The 21,190-nt window shown below is 35.1% G+C and overlaps 1 protein-coding gene across 6 annotated transcripts in view; it reads left to right on the forward strand.

The window, feature by feature from the left end:
• The window catches only part of POLK (DNA polymerase kappa), a 37,247-nt gene that overhangs the window by 53 nt on the left and 16,004 nt on the right, over positions 1-21,190 (forward strand). For 2 of the 6 annotated variants that reach the window (XM_057363809.1, XM_057363814.1), the window contains exons 1-6: positions 103-377; positions 10,900-11,077; positions 13,505-13,624; positions 18,249-18,401; positions 18,769-18,900; positions 20,549-20,702. In XM_057363809.1, coding sequence (XP_057219792.1) covers positions 10,940-11,077; positions 13,505-13,624; positions 18,249-18,401; positions 18,769-18,900; positions 20,549-20,702 — 697 coding nt within the window. In that variant the 5' untranslated portion in view covers positions 103-377; positions 10,900-10,939. Of the gene's footprint in view, positions 1-102; positions 378-10,112; positions 10,251-10,899; positions 11,078-13,504; positions 13,625-18,248; positions 18,402-18,768; positions 18,901-20,548; positions 20,703-21,190 lie in introns of those variants that run through there. The other 4 variants (XM_057363811.1, XM_057363810.1, XM_057363812.1 and 1 more) reach the window with 4 other exon arrangements.

Below are 21,190 nucleotides of genomic sequence, written 5' to 3' on the forward strand. Positions count from 1 at the left end.
GCACCCCGCCGCTGCGGCGCCTTACGGGAATTGTAGTCCTGTCCCAAGCGGCCGTGAGCCGGGGCGCAATTGTGCCTCTCTCGTGCCGCAGGGCGTCCTGGGAAATGTAGTCCACTGCCCCGGCGGACGGCCGCCATCTTGTTCCATCTTTGGTGTGGAGGCTCGGGCGRGTCTCGCTTCAGTGCCCCCGAGTGAAGGGAACTCCGCTGCCAAAGGCGACGGTGCTACCCGGGCGATGTTTGCTTTTCTTTTGCGCGGAGGTATTTACTTTATCATTAGGGAGGCGAAGCGTCTCTCCGGATCTGTTTGCTTTCTAGCGGGAGGAGATGTAACCTCAAACCGGCGGGATTCGGGGTAAGCGGGGACAGTTGAGGGAGGTGAGCGCCAAACTCTTCTCTACTCAAAGATAGTGGAGGCGGCGGGAAGAGATGGGAGATGCTGCCGGCTCTGGGTGAAACGTGAGGGGAGGGTGGGCTGTCCGGATCCGTCCGGGATCTGCTTCCCCGRCGGTACCCAAAGGCGTGCATTGGGCAGAGCGGGCAGAGTGATGGGTCAGCGTCTGGCATCGTCTGCAAGGTACTAGAGATGTTCTGTTAYCCATTTGTTAAACTGCTTTGGTAGTTTAGGGAAGGAAAACGTGATTTCTTTTTTCAGACTTCATCTTAAATATGTCGATATTTGTGGGTGAACATAYATTTGTAGAAAGGAAAAGAAGAAAGCCCTGTTCAACCTGTCACTTCATGATTTGTGGACAGTTGATAAAGTGGTTTGGGAAAGACTAGGGTTTGTAACTCATCTTTCTCGTGATTTCTGGGGCGAGGGGAAGTGTCTTAAATAGTGTTGATTCAGGAAATTTCAGTGTTGGAAGATACACTTCTGATTATATGACAAAAGCAATGCTGCCCAATTCTATTTTCTCTGAAAGTCCTCCTTGTGATCAATYATTGTATAATTTTCACGTGTTAGGCTGTTTGAAAGTTTCCATTGAGGGTTTATTCTTTTTTTAAAGATCATTGACACAACCACTTATATGCGTTCTCTATATGTCGCAGCTTAAGATTAAAAATATTCCAGCCTGCTCAGAGTCTCAGAGATAAAGATGTTTACAATGAACGCAGAACTGAGGATGATTCAAAAGGCAGCATCATTGTCCTAAACTAGTAGAAATTAAGAATAGTCCCAGACATCTTCGTATTTGTGTAATCAGTGCAATGCACAGGGAAAACCTTTTATAGAATTCTACTGTGGGTGCTACTTGAGATAATTTTCCAATGTATAAACATAGCCAAAAACCGATTTTCTTTGATTCTACGTGTTTGGGAAGAAACCAAGAACAATTTTTTTCTCCTTAGGGTCAGTTTCAATATACTTTATTTGTCAAGCAAGCTTAAAACGTAATGAGATGTATGAGAATAATTTTTAGTTCTTCTGTGCAATATGTTGTTGAAGCTAAGTGGCATCACCTGTAAAGCCAGTTGTGTTTTCCCRGTTAAACTCTGAATGAACTTCTTTTCAGGAGAGGAGCAGGAGCTGAAGAAGAGACATGTCTGAACAAGTCCTTTTAGCAGTGGCAGTAGTGTGTACATAGACGTTCCCTGTCATGCTTTTGATCTGAAATTATTAACTTAGTTACAGGAGTAGCTTGCTTTCCCTCCCCCCTCTCCAGAACCAATCAAGTGTTATAAACTAAAAATGCCTTGGGTAGATATTTTTCCAGGTTGTTCAGCAAACGAATCCATCCTTTTTAGAGAGAGTGTTTGATTTGATTATTAATTCTGGCTAATATTTTACAATCTTGAAATGAAAAAATATTGGATGCTAAAAGGTTTGCCTTTTCAACTTTTCATATAATGCATTGTCTGCTAGGTAACAGATTTTTGTTTACATCTGTTTCATACTCTTAAGGTATCTTGTTTTTTAGCAGAGTGCCGCCAGCTATGTTCTTCCAAAAGTTGTATTGGGATCGTGAACCCCTTGTGTAAATTACCTATTCTTTCTAATCTTCTGACCATTAAAGAAAAATATGACATGATGTCTGTTAATGATACTAAGCCATGTCCATATCAGCAAGCATGGGGTGCTGTGGGAGTAGATTTGTAAAGGAAAGATKTGGTGCTGAGGACTTGGAGTTCTTACACATGTGTTGAGAAGTGTTTTCTTCAGAAGTGTTTTCTTCAGACTACAGTAGTTTGATYTCTTGGGGGGCACCTACATTAACAATGGTTGTTTAGCAGGTGTGCTCTGGGAGAGCAGTCTTCCAGTTATGTATAGTTTAAAAGCAATGTGGTTTGCCTGTGCCSAGACAAGTCTGAGATGCAAACCAAAGCATGGGAAATTGAGAAAATCAAGTTGGTGTCCTGATGCACTCACTTTTCTCTAGCTCCTTCTGTACCTTTTCTACTGAACCTTTATTTCGTGCTTCATTGCTTGTGCTTTCGCAGCAAGTGGCCCTGTACTCAGTCTCTACCCCTCCTAGTGTCTTAAGGATTGCAAGTTTACAAATTATTGTTTTAAGTGGAAATAGACATCACCTTTGTTAGAACAGAGGAAGAGATAGTTTTGTTCTGTATTGTTTATATACTACTTGTAATACAAAAATGGGGGCAGTTGAGTTTTAGGCATATTAATCATAATAAGCATTGTCAAGTAGGTAACTATAAATACCTTTATTTGTTTCTTCTCCCTTTTTGTATATTTTTTTTCCATGCCTTCCATTGTAGGGWGTTGGTTTTATATTTTTAAAACAGAGTCTCGATCACTTTCGGGTATGCTCATGCTTACCATTAAGTTTATTCTGAAATTTAAGACTTATTCTTAGGAGGATCCTCAAAGGACTTTATTATGCCCCAGCGTATTACCTAATAGTATAGGCTCAGAAGTATTAATGATTCAGACACTTTATTCTAGAACAATTTTGCTCTCTGTGAATCATGGTATTAGGGTTTTGTTTCTAAATAAAAAAAAAACCCAAACAACTGTATATGAATCTGATGGCACTAAACCCATCTGTAGAAGCCTGCTTATAGATAACTACACTACCTCGGGTGTAGTTCTTAGTTATGAATGTACAGTTCCCTCTTTTTTTAATGGATTAAATTGCTAAAGCCTGTGTTTTCAGTAATCAAGAAGAGCAAGGAAAACTTAAAAACTTGAGATAAATCTTTCAGTTGAAATGGTCCTGCAAATTACTGTACAGAGGCAGAACTAGATACCATGGTTCTTTGCCCTTCAAATAAAGTTAGATTTTCTAAAGACGGGAGGTTTTTTGACAGAGAAACTGAAAGTGGAATTCAGATCAGAATTGCATTGCGTCTTGCCTACAGAAAATTGATGGGGGTAAGTATTCATTTTATTTTACTTGTGTCGCTCTTCATATAAGCAAAGGATTATTCAGACAGTTTTGTGAATAGCATAAAATACATATTCTGACATTTATTTTTGAGCATTGTCAGAAGCAGCCTCTATTAACTCTTTACTTTCTGTGCAAGTTACTTGATTTTTAAAAGGGTGGATTTGTGTGTAATTTATTATACATTGTAGTCATTGAGTATACAAAAGACATAATTCTAAGGCCTTGTTTTTTTCGGGGCTAATTCTAGGTGCTTGTATGGGATCTGTTTTTTCATAAAATGCTGAGTCAGCTACTACTTGAAAAGTAGTCTCATTCATCTGTGTCGGGTTGAGCACTTGGAATTTTCACTTCCATTAATTCTGGCCCATTTTTTTGTTCAGTATTAATTTATCATGTGTTTTGGCTTATTACATTTGTAAATGTATTACATCTTTATTTGACAGGTTCTGTTTTCTATGGAACTTGTTAGTATTATGTTGAGAGAGAGAGTAGTGAAACAGTAGCAGTTTTGAATGCACTAGTAGAGAGTCTGTGTGACGATGTATTAAATGCTAACAGTACTGTTGCACAGTTCCTTCTGCGAGTTCTTTTCTTATAAATCACTACAGGACTAAAAATTACTGGAGTCCACTTCTCAGGGCTAWTCAGAAACCAGGTCTCTAGTAAAAATCAATCCCCCTGTGGCTAGAAGGAATTGAGCAGATAGTCTGATATGCTTCCTTGGGCATAGCTTTAGTGATGGTTTGCTTGCTAAGAAAGGCTTCAGAGCATCTGATACTTAAATCATTGTCAGAGGAGCATGTTTTCACAGGAAATGAGAGTTAAGAGTTTGCTAAATTTGATCCAGTCAGCCAGAATGTATCCTTGCCAAAAGAATGCTTACAAAAGACAGGTACATTTTTGTTTGAAAGTGTGCAATATGTTTATTTTATATACTTACATATTCTCTCAGGCACATGGTGTGATTTTTGGGGTTGTGCTATGCAAATGCAAGAGTTGGACTTCAATGTTCCTTGTGGATCCCTTCCAACTCAGGATATTCTATGAATAGTATAAAGTTACTGCTTTGGGATTAAGTCCTTATCCAAGTTATGGATAAATCAAGTAGTATGAAATAAAATCACTACTGCAGTTTTCATTGTGACCTTTGCAATATCAGAAATGTTGAAAATATTTTAGCAGGGTTGAATTATCCTAGTTTGTTGAATTTGTTTGTTGTTGCCTTAGATAYCCAAGARACAAAGTGATGCATTTGTGAGAAAYCTGTTGTTCAAAGGGCCTGACTATGGGTACATGGTTTTCTTTGCCAAGGTGGCTTAGATGGGTTTTAGTTATTTAACAATGCATATATTGCATGCCCAATGTGGATAAAGAYTCTTCTGTGCAGTGAGTGGAATAAGAAGTTAGCTAGATGGCTACCAGTTCAATCTAAATTAATAATTGGARTAAAACCAAGTGTTGTCCATTAAAATGTTAATTTAGATGAGTTCTGGTCTTATTGGGAAGGTGTAATTTATTTATTGCTTGTCATATTGTTTCAGTAATACCCGGAAGCTTTGTTTTGAGGTGGCTTCCAGTTGCAATAATTTCCAGTGCAAAGGAGACATTTAAAATGTTGGGAATGAGAGTTACTCTTGAATCAGTCTGCACAGAGTTACTCTTGAATCCTTTTGTTTTGCCTATCAGTCTTTAGTTCACTGTTCTTGGGATACTGGTCAATTCTTGGCAGAGAGTAATGAAGTTGATGAATTTTTCATTCTTACTTGCGAGGTACAGTCTTTGGTACAAATGAATTTTGTTTCTCTCACAGAGTATCCCTGTTCACTTACTGCAGAGGGTAACAGTTTTTTCCACATCTCTTGTCAAAACAGTTTTCCTTAGGGGTGTTTTGCTGTGTTTTGTTTAAATTTATTGTTTGTGTTGGCACTTTGTAGTGGGTTTGCCTCTTGGTTTTTAAGGACTTGATATCTTATACTTTTATTTAGTATGTGTATGATTTTCTATGTAGTGTCTTTGGTATATATTATATATATATATATAAACCAAAATGTTTTGCAAATAAGTAAATATGAGCTGTCCTGTTTGAGATGTAGAAGAGTAACTGCACGTTAGTTTATGGGGTTTGGTATTGGAGAATGCTGTTTAYGATGCTAGGTGTAATTCCGAGATAATACAAAAGAAAGGAATGCAAAGAATGGTTATTAGTAACCTGTTTCTTGATAGCATTCTCACTAGGGAAACAGACTTATCCAACTTATTTTATTCATGTTGCTTGTTTTGGCTTAYGGTGTTTTTAATTGGCTCAGTTGTTTGTTACGGTGAGGTGATGGCCCAGCAAAGATTTTGATGTGACTGCAATTACTCTTTTTGAGTCTCAAACTACTGAATTGTTCTTCTACTGAAGATGTAACAGAGCTGGATTATGTAATATTTAGCTTTTGAGGACCTGTTGAATGCTTATGAAGAGTTCTGGGARTTTTACATTATTCCCAACTATCTTCTACACAAATATGATTATGATTATTGTTTTAAGGAAGGACTTTTTCCTCCTACACTTTCACAGAGTGCTCCAAACTTTAGTAGATTTTGATAATGAGTCATTTTATAACTTATCATAATAAAAATGAAACACCTGGGATATTTGAAAAGAAGCTTTTTCTGACTGTTTCTCCTCTCTATTATTTTTGCTATAGTCCTAACTTTAGTGYCATGTAACTTTTGGACATTGAATCTGTGCTGCACCTCGCTTGATTTTAGCCAAATGCCTGAGAACTGATTTTTTTGTGCTCAAAACTGGATGAAGTCCTAACTTTATAATTGTTTGTTGTGCTTTTAGTATTTTTACAGAACTATTAACACCTAGACGTGGCCATTGAAATGATGGGTAATACTGATTTTCTTCTGATGTAGYCTCTGTAATGGTAATGACAGTAATCCAGAAGCTATCGCTTTATCCATTCTCTAAATTTGTAAATCAAGTTAGCTTTTATTATTTTGCTTTGTTCTTGCTAAGTTAATAATGAAAGAGTTTAAATAAAAATATCTCTGAAATATTTTAATTGAGAGAAGATAATTTCTTTTGGGCTCTTGCTATAGTAAATGATGTATCAAATTTTGATGATATATTATTGGAGGCTCCTATGACTTCAGCAGAAATTAAGAAAAATATTTAATTTAGGTCTTTGTTTTAGCCATCCTATTAAAAATCATTTAAGAAAGAGTCTAAAGTTTGTTGCTATTTACAACATTTATTTAAATTTTTTTATGTACCATGGAGACTTAGGACAATTGGGATGTACAAGATGATCCTTTATGTCTGTGATATATGTTTTGATTCCTRTGTTTAGCTTTTGAGCTCTGGGCTAAGTAGATAGTTGTGTATCTTAGTAACTTCCTTACACATTGTCATGAACATCTGTGATAGCAAAGCTACAGRATTTTGTTTTATTTATGAGGACAGGTACACAACTTATACACATTAAATAATAATTCAGTATTATTTTTCAAGCTTTTCCATACTAGTGTCATTTTCCAGTCTTAATATTTCTTCCCACATTGTTAATGCTGCCAACAAAAACCAAACTGTTAACATGCTTGGCAAATATTAGTAATGTGCATAATAACATTATGTCCACTGAACTGAATATTCTTAGGAATATTTTTTATCTTTTGTATKATTTTATTACATGCAAATTGTAATACAACTGCATACAATTTCTGTTGCTGGAATTGGAGGATTTTTACTGAAGAAGGTTGGAGGAATGGTGCAGGATCAGATGTAAGCCATTTCCTTTAGGTTGGTTCAGTCAACTGTTAAAAAAAAAGCTAAATTTGAAACAGGTAGAGGCACTTGAAATTCAGTTGTTACTCTAATTTCATTGTTGTTTCAATCTCTGACCCTTTCAAATACCATATAACCCTGTCTTACTGGTTCAGTTGGGTTTCTGTGCCTGCTTCTAGAAAAACTTGATTGCAGTTTTSTTAGTGAACTTTTTCCACTTTTAGGCACCCCATCTTACTAATAAAACTTTCTACTGATTTTTCACTAAAAAGTACCAGTAATGGTATTTTGTGGTTCCCTTCCTTTTTTTTTGTGTTCATTGGTTTGTTTTATATTAAGTGCTGACATTCATTGCCTAAGTCTTTCTCTTTACCTTTAGAAGTCCTTCCTTTAGCACTTGGAAAGATATTTCTTCCACTTATATAKGATCTTCTTTCTTCCCCTTATTCCCAAATCAAAGGAATAATAGGGTAGTATGTTATTGTAGACTGCCTTCACAGGTTTCTCTGGTCTCATACCCTACTTAATTCAGTATGACACTGAGAGACATGTGATGTTTTCATTTGAAGAAACCAGCTCAGCCTTGCAGCAACTTCTTGAGGTCACAGAATGCCAAAATATGTTGCTCTGCCTAGGCCACGTGTTTCATTAGACGCTAAACCTTTCCCCAATTTTTCCAAGTTTTTTTTTTTTTTTTAGGAAAACAATTTATAACATTGTGTCAACACAAGTTCAGTGTTTTTTCTAGGCTAATTGAAACAGTTACTAGATTTCTACTTTTCTGTTTTGTTCCCATTTTGCACAGTTTGAAACTGCTCTGCTCCCCTGTTGGGAATGAATGTCTTCATTTTGGCCTATGGCAAATGACCACTGGTTTTTATCAGACAGTACTGTATCAGTTGTTTTGTTGTAGCTTTTATGATTAATTTCAATATGTTAAAAATTTTATGGACTTTTTTTCAGAACTATTAATTTGAATTCAAGATAATGTTCAGGTTCTCTTCATATTAAACAGCTGGAAATTGTATCACCTGTCATTCATAATTATATCACCTGTCATTCATGTTTTCCCTTCTGTACCTGTAAGTTCTGGTGGAGAACTAATGTCATGCCCTCAGATACATGTTTTCTTCTTAATTTCTACTACAGTACTGCTTGGTATTTATACCTTTTCTCATCTAGCACTAGCAGTGTATTTTGTTCCACACAAYAAGCTCAAAAGATAAAATATACTAGATGACCACCATTTATGAGACTTTATAGAGACAATTGTTTTTTTCACCRCTGGTGAAAAAAAATTAGCCATCGTGGCTATTTTTTTCTTGTTGGATACATAACAATGAGATAAAGAAGACTTTCTTTTGACTAACATATGTTAGTTTTTAAAGCCTGTGCTATAAAGCCTGTGCTGAGCTTTTAGGAGTGCTTGGAGATAGGGGGAAGTTTCATGCRTGTTAAGGAGAAGAACATTTTAAGGAATAAGGAACAGCTAAAAAACTTTGAAAATACTAGAATAGGAACTGGAAGCAATCTTATGTTCATTCCTCTTTTTTTGAAGGCAAAGAGTGATAAAAGAAGCAGGGAGAATAATGGAGGGATATTTGCTTTGATGAAAGGATTTCTTGGAAATGGTGCCCATTGCTTGCCAGAGATTGCCAGTAACAATGGAATTATTGGGACCTAAGTGGTACAGGGGTACTTACGAATGTGAGATTAAACATGTAATGTTGTTTTGAATGCAGTCTTTTTTCTTCTGATTGAAGTCTAGCAAGCCTATTCTGATCAACGTATGTGTTAATTGTAAGGGATTGTCCTACTGTAGCTGAAAAATTTATGAATATCTTCAGCATTATAGTCTTTTATTTGTTAAATACACGTAGGARCTATGAAGCCACCCCTGTTCTCAGAAGTGCAAGTACTACTAAAGGGTTAAGGGACTACTTCTGKTTTTTTTATCAACTTCTGTTTTATGAAATAAAACACACTGTATATAAAGACAGCATTATGTAACTGATGTTATATTTTTCAGAAGATATGATAAATAATAATCTGAATTAATAGCATATGATTCAAATTTGAATATTTTTGTCAGAACTTTTTTATAAATATGGCTTTCTTTAATATCTTAAGTAGGTTAGTATGTTTCAGTAGAAGAACTTCAGGAAAATATTATGCCACCATTGTTTTTTTAAAGTTATTCATGTGGCAGAAATTAATCTCTTAATGCAAAAATACATAATAACCTTCTTAAGTTTGGTTGCTAGTGGAGCCCACTGAAGTCCTGGCATGGGAAAGTGGCATTTAAAGAAAAAATGTTGCACTCTTAGATTTGTGTAATTTGTGATTATTTTAAAAAGCTACTGTATTTGCCTGAAAGGGTGTATCTTCTCCAAATAGGAAAGATTCCTGTCCTTCAGCAGTGTGAGGTTGAGGGGTGAATGTTCATTCTGCATGACAGTAAAACTGAGGTGGTTTATGAGTCAGTGATGGGGGATAGGAAGGAATTGATTCTGCTTTTTCAGTAGTAAATTCATGTTATTTAAGCCTTTAACACAGTCAGGTTTCTTAGCAGGACATTTTCTAGGCAATATGACGAAGAGTAATGGTTTTAAACTGAAGAGGACTGGTTTAGAGTTATATCTAACTTTAGATTAGTTTTGTTTGGTTTTTTTNGTTTTTTTTTTTTTTTTAACAGTGAGGATGGTGAAACATTTCCTTGCACAAGTATGCAAGGACAGGTTGCCCAGAGAAATAGCAGATGCCCCATTGCTGGAAAAATCTGATGTCAAGTTGCATAGGGTTCTGAACAACCTGATCTCATTGAAGATGTCCCTGCTTACTGCAGGGGTTTGACTTGGTGACCTTTAAAAGGCCCCTACTCAAACTGTTATATGAATCTGGCAAAAGTAAGACCACAGGTTCATGCTGCAGAATGGGAAATTTGCTTTCATTACTTTTTGAGATCAATTAAATAACTAAACAATTTATCATCTAATTAGAGTCTATTGAGGATTTAACTTTCATAAAGAACAAAGGAAGACCACAGAAGTTCATGTATCAGAAATGTCTGCATATATAAGAAATTACTGATGGCTGTAGTTGAGTAGGAAAGGCTTGGTAAGTTGTGCTAGTTGGTTACCATGGCTCTACACATTAATGGCAAAAAAGAGTATACARATTTTACCCTGAATTAGGGTTTTATTTAAAACTTCTAATTGAAGCCATCTTTTTTTTTTAAATATGAGCTTTGACACAAAAATAGATTCTAAATCTGAGCTAAAAATTACTGGGAAGGATACTACTGCTTGTATCAGGCAAGGATGATGACTAAATGAGCAGTGGTTTTCTGCAATTTAAAAATGTTTCCTTTTTTTTAATGTAATAGCAGTATTCTGTGTTTAAGGCAGTAATGTGTTATCTGAAGTATAATATGCAGGCATAAATGTCGTGTTCACATGTAAGGTACTAGCCTTTACCTGGGGTTGATTTGTACTCAGTTATTTCTGTACTGGAGGTTTTAGAAAAGTATGTTTTTAATTTAATTAAAAAAATAGTCTTACTATACTGACAGAGTTACAGGTGGTTTTATGTGGTGGGTGCAGCAGGTCAGCTACTTTGCAGGAATACAAGTCTTCATATTTGTGATTAAGTATGTTGTTTTCTGAGTAAGTATAAAATGCTTATTCAATAAATACAGCAAATGAATTCCAGAATTTAATTATTGTTATTGTTCAGTTGTAACATAAATATTTGATTTTTTTTTCAGATATTAAGTCTTAAAACAAATATTTGTTTCAAGAAGCACAATGGATAACATGCAAAAAGTTGCAAACAGCTCTTGCAATGATGGAGTTCTACTTAGAATGGGCCTTAATGATAACAAAGCTGGAATGCAGGGTTTGGATAAGGAGAAAATCAATAAAATCATCATGGAAGCTACCAAGGTTGGTTTGATTACTTTTTTCCTGATGCTTTATCTGTTGTTCAGTATTGTAAGGCTCTCTTCCCCAAATTTTATCCCTCACATGTGTATATGGAGTATGTCTTCTTAGAAGAAATTCATATGTGGGAAGAAAGGTGTAATTTAGGGTACTGTMAGGTATTGCTGGATTCATACACAGGGACATGGAGGAGCACAATTGAGTACATCCTTAAGTGCTGCCTTTTTGTCCTAATCAGTACATAAATATCACAGCATTTTCCAGAGGTAATTGTGAAGGTTGCATCTTCCTTCTTTCCTCCCCTTTTCCATTCCTTTTGTTCACCATATCATTAATCAGCCAAGGATATTTACTTCTTTTGGTCATCTTCCGTAACTGATGAATTTGGTGTGATCAAGTTTTTCTAGTACTTTCAATAGAATTTCKTCGTGCTTACTGCCTGTCTCTTCGTCTGTCTTCTGTGTATTCTGGAGAGGTGGCCAGTAGTGTGTAACTTTGTAACTAAAGAACCACATATGCAGGCACAAATTGACAAAATTTTGAAATGTTTGTCATTTTAGTTGCTATGGATAGGGATAACACTTTATCTGAGCAACCCAGGGCTTTCTTACTTTTCCTTTCACCATGTTTTGTTTAGTGTCACTATGACCTCAGATTATGTGCTTTGATGTTTTCTTCATGAATTCTGTGTTGACTGTTATTGCTTTATGGTCATCTGCAGGGGAAGGGCAAGAGGAAGCAGAAAACATGCTGCAAACGGTTCTAATGTAGCAACCTTTTTTTTTTTTGCTTGCAATTACATATTGATGATACTTTATATGTGATCAAGCTCCTTATTGATTAGATGTTTATTCTTATTCTGCTCACTCTTTCTTGAAAATAGGACTTTGTCAGACAAATCTCACACCATGGTATTTACATAAATTATTTTGTTTTAGCATTTATTGTTTCAGTTCCTGGTATGAAATAAAATGAACYGTAAAACAGCTTTCAAAACTGACATCTGGGAATCTAATCACTGTAATATATTTTTGTCAAAAATGCACAAGGAATTATAAATGCCCGATATACCTCAAGAAATCTGAAAAGTAGCACTGATTTTTTTCCCTTAAGCTTTTCTATAATATTCAAAATTGCACGTACAGTTACTACCCACAACTGTATTACAACAAGATTTATGGCCTTTCAACTGTGAAATTCTGCAAGAGATGTAATAAACTTTTTAATAAAAAAACTTAAAAATCTCAAGTGCTTTGCACACTTGCATTTTGGTACTCATTTCTTTGAATGAGTCTCAACAAGTCATATTTGATGGCATAGGGGAGAAAAGATGAAAAGCAGGTCTGATATTCAGAGAAAACACACTCTAATTTCTTGTAATTAGGTATTTCTCCTAATGAAACATGACACATTACAGCCCTGCCATTCATATTTTTTATAATTATTATAAAAGTGGATTTTTTTTTTAATATGAATACCTAAACCTTACTTGACTATGGCTGAATTCCTGGTATCAGTGACAATTTGGTAATCAGATAGTTTGACCTAGAATTTGGTTCACTTTTGCAGATTTTACTAAGTCGTTCAACGAAAGCCTTTTCTTGCAAATCTTATTTCTCTTTAAGATAAGTGATGGTGGAAGAAAAACTATTTTATTTCCCAGTTTCGAGTTTTCCTCTTTTGTTGTATGCCCTCTTTTGTTGTGCTTTGTTGTATGCCTTCTTTTCTTTGTTATGAGTCAGGAGACAGAGTCACATTATACATTCTGTACATGATTATTGTTTTTTCATTACATCTGCTTGTATTCATGCCTTTTCTTGCTATTACATACTTGAGAGCAACAGGGCTTTTTTATACCCATTTAGTTTTCATCATCCTCTTCCAAATAGCTTCCAATTGTGCAGTGTCCTTCAAGATTAAATGGCCAGAACAAAATTCAACAATTCAAAAMCACAACATTACAAGTGGATTTGACTTATTCCATGTCATTATATATTTCTATATATATTAAACTATATGGAAGTCTGAAAAAATACTTAAATAATTTTTTATTTGAGTTTTATACTTCTTACCTTGGAGGTGTTGCAAAAAATAGTTTGACTTTTATCTCTTTTGCTTACTCTTTTTAATTTTTTTATTGTCAAGTGTTAGGATGAATACACATATGAAGTTCTCTAAATAGTCCCATAATCTTGTTCGAGTATAGGGTCTTGGAGGAGGAGAAGTATATTTGCGTCATTTGAAGAGAGAGATGTAAAGACCCAGTGGTCTCTTTTCTGTATTTTTATATGAAAATTCCAAAGTATGCATTATAAACCATTTCTGTGTTTTATGTTTTCTGTGTTTAATGATCAACTGTGGTTGCTTAAAGGACAAGACAAASACAAAAAGAAAAACACAGCAGTTTTATGGTGTTTTCTTTTCTTTCAGGGTTCTAGATTTTATGAAAATGAACTTAAGAAAGATCAACAAGTTAACCAACGAATTGAAAAAATGATGCAGCTAAAAGAGAAAATTACAACACAACAGCTCTTAAAAGCACAGCTGCAGGTACTAATTTTCTAAAGACTTACTTGAGTAAATGTTGGATCATAAATATTTTGGTGTGTTCTGATTTATTGCATTAAATTCTGCTCATAGGCACAATGTTGARCTACTATTTTGATGTTAGACATAGAAGAGCACAGTGTTTTGATGGTGTCATCATAATAAAAACTTGCTAGATGTATATTTCATAGAATTACTCTKAAATGGTCTCTGAATGAGAAAAATGAAACAAAATAATTCCTGTTTTTCCAAGTCTGATCAGATGAAAGTGATATCATTATGATTTTTGTACAAGTTYGTTAAATAAATAAATTTGCTAGGAAGTATCATGTCACTCTTGAGTTTTAGAATTTATATATAGGTGGCCTGTGATGGAATGAGAAAGATCACAGTTGTCAGCAATTCTGGATATAATTGATGCCTCTTTTGGGTTAATTAATGAAAAGTCATCATGGCAAACAGTCACAAGAAGTACAAGTGTCCTGAACAAGACATATGAAGAGGCTATTTTTCTTTTCCAATGCTGATAGTAGATAATAGTCTCCAAAGTACTAACAGTGTATGAAATGTTAAAAGAAAGGTTGCACACCARACGTTATTAGGCCCAACAGAATTMAAGTTGCTTGTAGGAGCTGAATTCCCTTCTATTTTCATTTGTGGTGTGATTCAGTCTTTAATTAAATTATTGGTTGCTCGTTTTCTTTAACATGATTCCTGTTTTATTCAGTGCGCATTGCAGATGGTGTTCACTGAGGGGGAAATTATTCAGTATTTACTGTTGCCCTCAATGTTCAATGAGTTGCCCCAAGCTTTATTTGTTGAACTCAAGTGTAATCCAGTTTTGAATGCAGAATTACTGATTTCCTAATAGAATTTTCTATGTTGTACACCACATGCTGTGAATTCTTAATTCCTGCAATATTCCAGCAAAGTAGAGTGATTTTTTTTTATTTATAGATGGRGAGCTGAAGCATATGAAGATTAAACACATCCTTTTATTTTCAGTGCTGTTGTGAGAATTATAGGTTGAGCTTTTTTTGGTTACAACCTCTTTTAATCATTTCAGATTTGCAAATCACTTCTGTACTTTAGATGCCAGTGTTTCAAATTTGTGCCCATTTTGTCATTACTCAGAAGTTTGCCATTCTGAGTACCTCCGAAAAGTTTGTGATAAGTCTGTATGCCACAATTATTTTTAGTGAGCCTTTAACATGGATCCATTATGACTATGCTTGTCCATGGGTTTTTTTTGTGAACTAAGGTAGCTTTGAAGTAATTTAATTGAAAAAAATGCTGCTATTTCCATTCTACCTTCACCACAGAACTATTTATTTTACAGAGAAGAGTCTTTCTTATAAAATAAAGGACATGAATGACACAAATCCTATAAATAATATTATTGTATTATTGTAACTATTGTATAGTTATGTAATGAGAGTATATATAGTGGAAGCTAAGAAATATGTATTGCTTTGTCTGCCTTCATGTTGTCTTTTTTGCAACTTGATTCTTTGATCTTGCAACATGATATTATAATTTAATGTTTCTTTTGAAAACGGGGAAGAAAAAAGAAACTTAAAGAGAGAAATTCTCTCATGTGTCTTACTGGAACCTGAGTTTCAAGTTTCATATTTGAAATCTTTATGCTACTTGCTGAAATAGCAGTCATCTACTTTGACTAGATAAACTGTTAAGTCAGCTGTCATACTGCATGAGAAMTGTCATTAGAGGGGTATAGTATGCACACTTTTTTACTGGTTAAGTTTAGATCTTTGCTACCATAAAAACATCTTGAAATACTGGATTTTTATTTTATCCTCTCTGTATTCACATAAAGCTCTGGTTCGTGATTGTTGTTGCCTTCATTCCCCCATCAAAATTCCCCTCCCCACCCCTCCCCTCCCCAGATGTTTACTCTGTAAATAGTCACTATTTTTCTTCTTTTATTGATTTTCCTGTCTTGCTTTGAAAATACATATTTTTTTGCCRTGAGATAAGAGAAAAGGAGGAGTTACTCTTAAAATTGTCTAAAAGTTGCTATAAGAAAAACTGAACTTCTAATTATAATTTGTACTTTTTAGTTGTTCTTTTAATCTAACTTAGAAATATTTATAAAAAATAGCTTTCTATTTTACAAAGGATAATTGAAAGCTCTTTTAAAAACTTGTCAACCTTGGTTGCATCTAAGGAGTTACTCCATAAATTTTAAGGAGAGGTTTGTAGAAGCCCAGAATTTTCTGAGCAGATCTGGTAGTGTTTTGTTTTGGCATGTTACTTGTATCAGTTGCTTTTGCTGAAGAATTATCTTTTTGTATTTCTAATTAGTTTAATGTAATTTTGTTTCATTCTTTATGTGTTTATGTTAACTGATCAGTAAGTATCATGTTCGCAATATGTTTGGGGAGAAAAAGCAAAAAAGTAGTTTGTTATAAATGTTCTAAAATGAAATGCAGAAGTTGTGCAACTGGAGCAGCAATTTACAGTATTGAACAATTTCAATTTGAGAACAACCTGAAAATTGTCTTTAAAGTATAATTTAAAATAAGGATTCTTTTGATGATTGAAGTGTGACATGAATCCTTGTGAATTAGCAGTATAATGAAAATAATGTAAATACCCACTTTTTTGGTTAGTTTGTTTGATGGCTTCTTGCTTGTACTTTTAATTTGAACCAGTATTTTCGGCCTCAGAGAGCMTATTGTGCTCTTCTGTGTCGAGTAGCCTAGTTTAAGGCTCTGTTCTAGCATTTCATCCCTCAAAGCAACTTGGAACAAAACAAAAGAAAGACTTTGTAAATCATTAATCAACAATTTAATTAGAACATTCCAAGCTCACTTGCCTTGATTTAAGTGTCTTGAGCTCAAAGATGGTTCTTGTGGATAAGGTTTTTATATTTTTTTATCAAGCAGCTCTGTTAAGGGAGATAAAAAAGAGAACAACCATGCAAATTGCATGTAAACATTCATCTCCAGGACCATAAATGCATTATAGTCAGTCCAGAGATAGTTCTATACTGGTACCCTGATGCCATGAGAGTGTGAGTGTGTGTGTGTGTGTGTGTGTGTGTGTGTGTGTGTGTGTGTGTGTCCTTGTCTCTGCAAGCAAAGTGAAACTTTTGTTCCTTATTGCTAACGCCTTTTTTTTTCTCTATTATGCCTATCAGGTTTTTTTACTAGCAGTAAAAGCCTTTTGTTGTGTAGATTGAGGTTGCCATAATCATCAGTGTGGTTAGGTAATCTTATTTTGATAGCACTTTGGTTTTGGTTGTTTTTTTGTGTTGTTTTTGTTTGTTTGTTTGTTTTTTTGTTGGTTGGTTGGTTTTTGTTTGGTTTTTTGTTTGGTTTGGTTTTGTTTTGTTTTGGGGGAGTTGTAGGTTTTTTTGTTTGGTTGGGTTTTTTTTTATTTTTTGTATTTTCTCTTACTTCTGTAATGATGTGTGATGCTACTGCCAGCATAGCCATCTTAAACCAGTAGACCTTAAAATTCCCATGTCTTTTTCATGACTGTACAGCTCCTACCTCATGCTTAGGTCAACAGTGTTTCAGGAACAAGCACATGATCTGCATGACTTTTGGTAAAAATACAAGCAAATTAAGCACAGTCCAAGTATTTCATAGAGTAATCTGCATGCTTGCCCTCTGCCTCACAACACCATGGAGCTGATGAAGCAGTACTGCTTACAGTCTACTTGTAGACATACATATCTAACGCTTGGAGTGAAATACAGTTTGTGTATAGACTATTCCTTAAAAAACTTGCAGTTTTCGTAGCAATCTGGCCTCATATAGTATGGGTWCCTGTAACAAAAGTTGAGGATATGTCTGGGATAGAGTTAATTTTCTTCACAGCAGCTGGCATGGGGCAGTATTCTGAATTTGTGCCAAAAGCAGTTTTGATAATAAAGCGATGCTTAGCTATTGCTGAGCAGCACTTGCATAGAGCCAAGGCCTTTTTGGCTCCTCCCACTGGACCACCAGTGAGGAGGCTGGGAGTGTACAAGGGTTGGGAGGAGACATAGTCAGGACATCTGACCCCAAATGAYCATAGGGATATTCTAGACCATATAGCATCATGCTCAATGTACAAAGTAGAGTGTAGACAAATGAGGAGGGACTTAGCAGCTATAGCATTTGTCTGCCCAAGTAGCTGTTATGTATGATGAAACTGATTTTCCTGGAGATGGCTGAATACTGTCTGCCTGTGCGAAGCAGTGGATTAATTTCTTTTTTGATTTGCTTGCATGCACAGCTTTTGCTTTCCATGATAAATTGTCTTTATTTTTACCCATGAGTTTTCTCACTTTTATGCTTCTGACTCTTTCACTATGAGGGAGTGAGTAAGTGGCTGCATGAGCTTAGTTGCCACCTAGGGCTAAACCACAACAGTTGTGTTTTCTTCCCGGGATTTTGGGGTGTTTTTTGGACCATTTGCTACAGCATCATTCTCACTGAGAGCAAGTTTCATCAGAAACGTTGTTGGGATTTTTTGGTGGAGTTGGTTTGGTGGGGATTGCGTTTGTTGAGGTTCTTTAACTATATGCAAGATGCATTTGAGGTTTTAGGWTCATCTGTACTGTTGCACTTCTGCCAGGTTAGTAGTATATCAAGTACTGGTTTATTCTGTTCAGGTGGACAAGCTTGTGATAGAGCTGGAACAGAGCCGTAACCTTAGCAGTACAATTGTACACATTGACATGGATGCCTTCTATGCAGCTGTGGAAATGAGAGACAATCCAGAGCTGAAGGAAAAGCCTATAGCAGTGGGATCAATGAGTATGTTGGTAAGGCTGTATGTTAAACTAATATGGAAATCAATTACATTCATTTGAAGCTTAATAAACCATACAACAATAGCATAAATATAATGACGCTTTTTCTATGAATAATGGAAAACCTAAAAATGATAAAGGAAATAGCAGTTCTTAGACTTGGTATGGTGTAAGATGGATTTTTCAGTAAAAAGTGTACTAATGAATATTTAAAGTATGTAAATAGACTGAAAAGCAGGAGCAGGGAGAGTGAAAGTGCATGTAAACTCTTGGTCAGTCTTTTCTGTATTGAGATATGTAATTAGAAATTTGTCATTTAATACCAAACTTAATGAAAAATGTGATTACTGAATACTAAACTTGTTTAATCCCTCTTCAGTCCACCTCAAATTACCATGCTAGGAGATTCGGTGTGCGTGCAGCCATGCCTGGATTTATTGCTAAAAGGCTATGTCCGCACCTAACTATAGTTCCCCTAAACTTTGAAAAATACGGCAAAGTGAGTAAAGAGGTAAGTCTGGAAGTGGTCTCTAACCAAAAGTCACTGTACTTGTTTTTTAGGCTCTATCAATAACATCAGTTCTAGRTAATATAAAAAGTGATAATTTAAATATTAAACTCTTCAGTAATGGGGCTTTAAACATAAGTCAAAAAAATTGCTGCTTTTGACCAAAAAGGTGAAAAAGCACTACACTTATCCAATCTGGCCATTTTAATGAAGTTAGTAGTGATGATGATAGAAATTCTAAAAATCTCTGTACTGAGCAAGCGGTAGCACTCAAGCTTTATTATTCTTAGAAGTTCAAAATCATGGAACATAATCTAATTATTAGGAAGTTGCAAATATGTAGGAAGCATGGTAATTTCATACAATGGCAATCATACTTTAGAATACTAATTGCGGGGGAGAAAAAGAGCATTACTGACTTCTAAATGCAGATTTTTTTTTTTAAAGAAGGGACTTGATAGAAAGAGCAAAAGAAATAGGGAGACAATAAATATTTTGCTTTAATAGAAGTAGTTTTACTTAGTGCCTGAGGAAATAGTTTYGATACCTAAAAGCCTGTTTAAAAAAAAAAAAAAAAAAGATAAAAAGGTCTTTTGTACATATTAAGTCAGACCAGCGCATGATACAAGTCTCCTGACTTTAATAAAACTATGTGAGGCCTTCTTTATTTTTATGAAGCCTCAGTCCCTTCATATATATATATATAAAGTAAGGTTGATCTTGATTTTTTTTTTTTACTTGTGTAAAAAAAAGTGTATATAAATATGGATCTTTCAGAATGGATTTGAGCTTGTAAAGGATCTTGCATTTCACTATGTGTATTTCATTTGTTGTGTGATGGGGTAAAGTATTAAAGATTTGACTTGATCTGAATTGTTAGATATGTTTCTCTCTTGGGATTTGGATTGAAAATAATTAAATTTATTTCATTTTGTCTTTTATAGTTCAGTAGTGAATCCTTTCTTTATTCAGTTTCAGAAAGATGAAGTGCATGYGGACAAATGTTGTAATATCTAAGTACTTGACCCAAACTCATAGGAAAAACATGACACAGTCAGATTTTCCTCCATGTTTAAAAAAAAAGGGATAGAGGAGAAAGAAGGTAGAGCTTTTATTTTGACCATTTATTTTATAAAGTTTCCATCTAGAAAGATAGACTTAYCACAGAAGATTTTCTAAGATGTTTTGCCTGTGGCATAAACCTCTGCTCTAAAACATTGTCTACAACTTCAGTTTAATGTAATTTGAAACTTAGGTTTTTGTTGTTGCTTTTTCTTGTTTTGTATATGTGATATCTAAAACACTGARCAAAGAGAGTTGCATCCGCTTCGCTGAGTTTCCAGGTCCCCAGAGTTTTATTCAGTGTCCGAGAACCTAGTGGCTKTGTAGTCCTTATACACTGATCTTAGTGGCCTTCACAGTAAAATACGCTGCTCAAGATCTGTTTAGTTCTCACTTACTGTTAGTGTCTTGCTACKTGTGAGATACACTACTATAATTTTAGAATTGCAAGAAATATTTTTTCTATAAGTGTCTTTATTATTTATTTATTATCTTGAAATCTCAGAGTACATTTGTTCWTGTCCTAATTTTGTGTCAAGATCTGCTCTTACAGCAGCAAGGCTTTAAACTTTCACTATGTGTTTTCAAGGTTAGAGAAATACTGGCTGAATATGATCCCAATTTTATGCCTATGGGCCTAGATGAAGCCTACCTGAACATAACAGAGCACTTGGAGGAAAGGCTGAACTGGCCTGAAGATAGGAGAAAATTCTTCTTTAATACAGAAAGCACTACAGGAATAGGTAAGAAAATTACTCACATAAGGTCACCTGACAGTGAGGAGACAGACTATTTCTTTTAGGGATTTTAGGCAGCACCAGAACGGCATTAAATTATAGCTAGAATTTAAGTTTTATTTTCCTTTGCAGGATTTCATCATTACTATAGTACAGAATTTATTATTAGAATGGCTTTCTGCAGGATTTCTATAAGTGGATTCAGTGTAGTGCCTATAACCCATAAGCAGCAGAAAAAAGCATTTATAATACAGGACAACCTGGACCCTCTGCAGATCAGGTTGGATCATAGCATACGGTTTGCTGTATCAATTTAACAACCATAATATAGACTCAAAAATCGTATTAATGAGCATGAGTCACTCTCTCCATCCTCAGAGGAAGTAGATGAAGGCAGAAGTGTCTGTGGCCATTGGGGAGTCCCAGGCCTCACAGTCCAGCAGCAGCTCTGGTCTAAATTCCTGTTAAGGACCCATCACAGCCGTGTTCAGACG

Source organism: Malurus melanocephalus, unplaced genomic scaffold (genome assembly GCF_030028575.1).
Source record: "Malurus melanocephalus ecotype Western Australia unplaced genomic scaffold, MMel_1.1 scaffold_31, whole genome shotgun sequence".
Lineage (NCBI taxonomy): Eukaryota > Metazoa > Chordata > Aves > Passeriformes > Maluridae > Malurus > Malurus melanocephalus.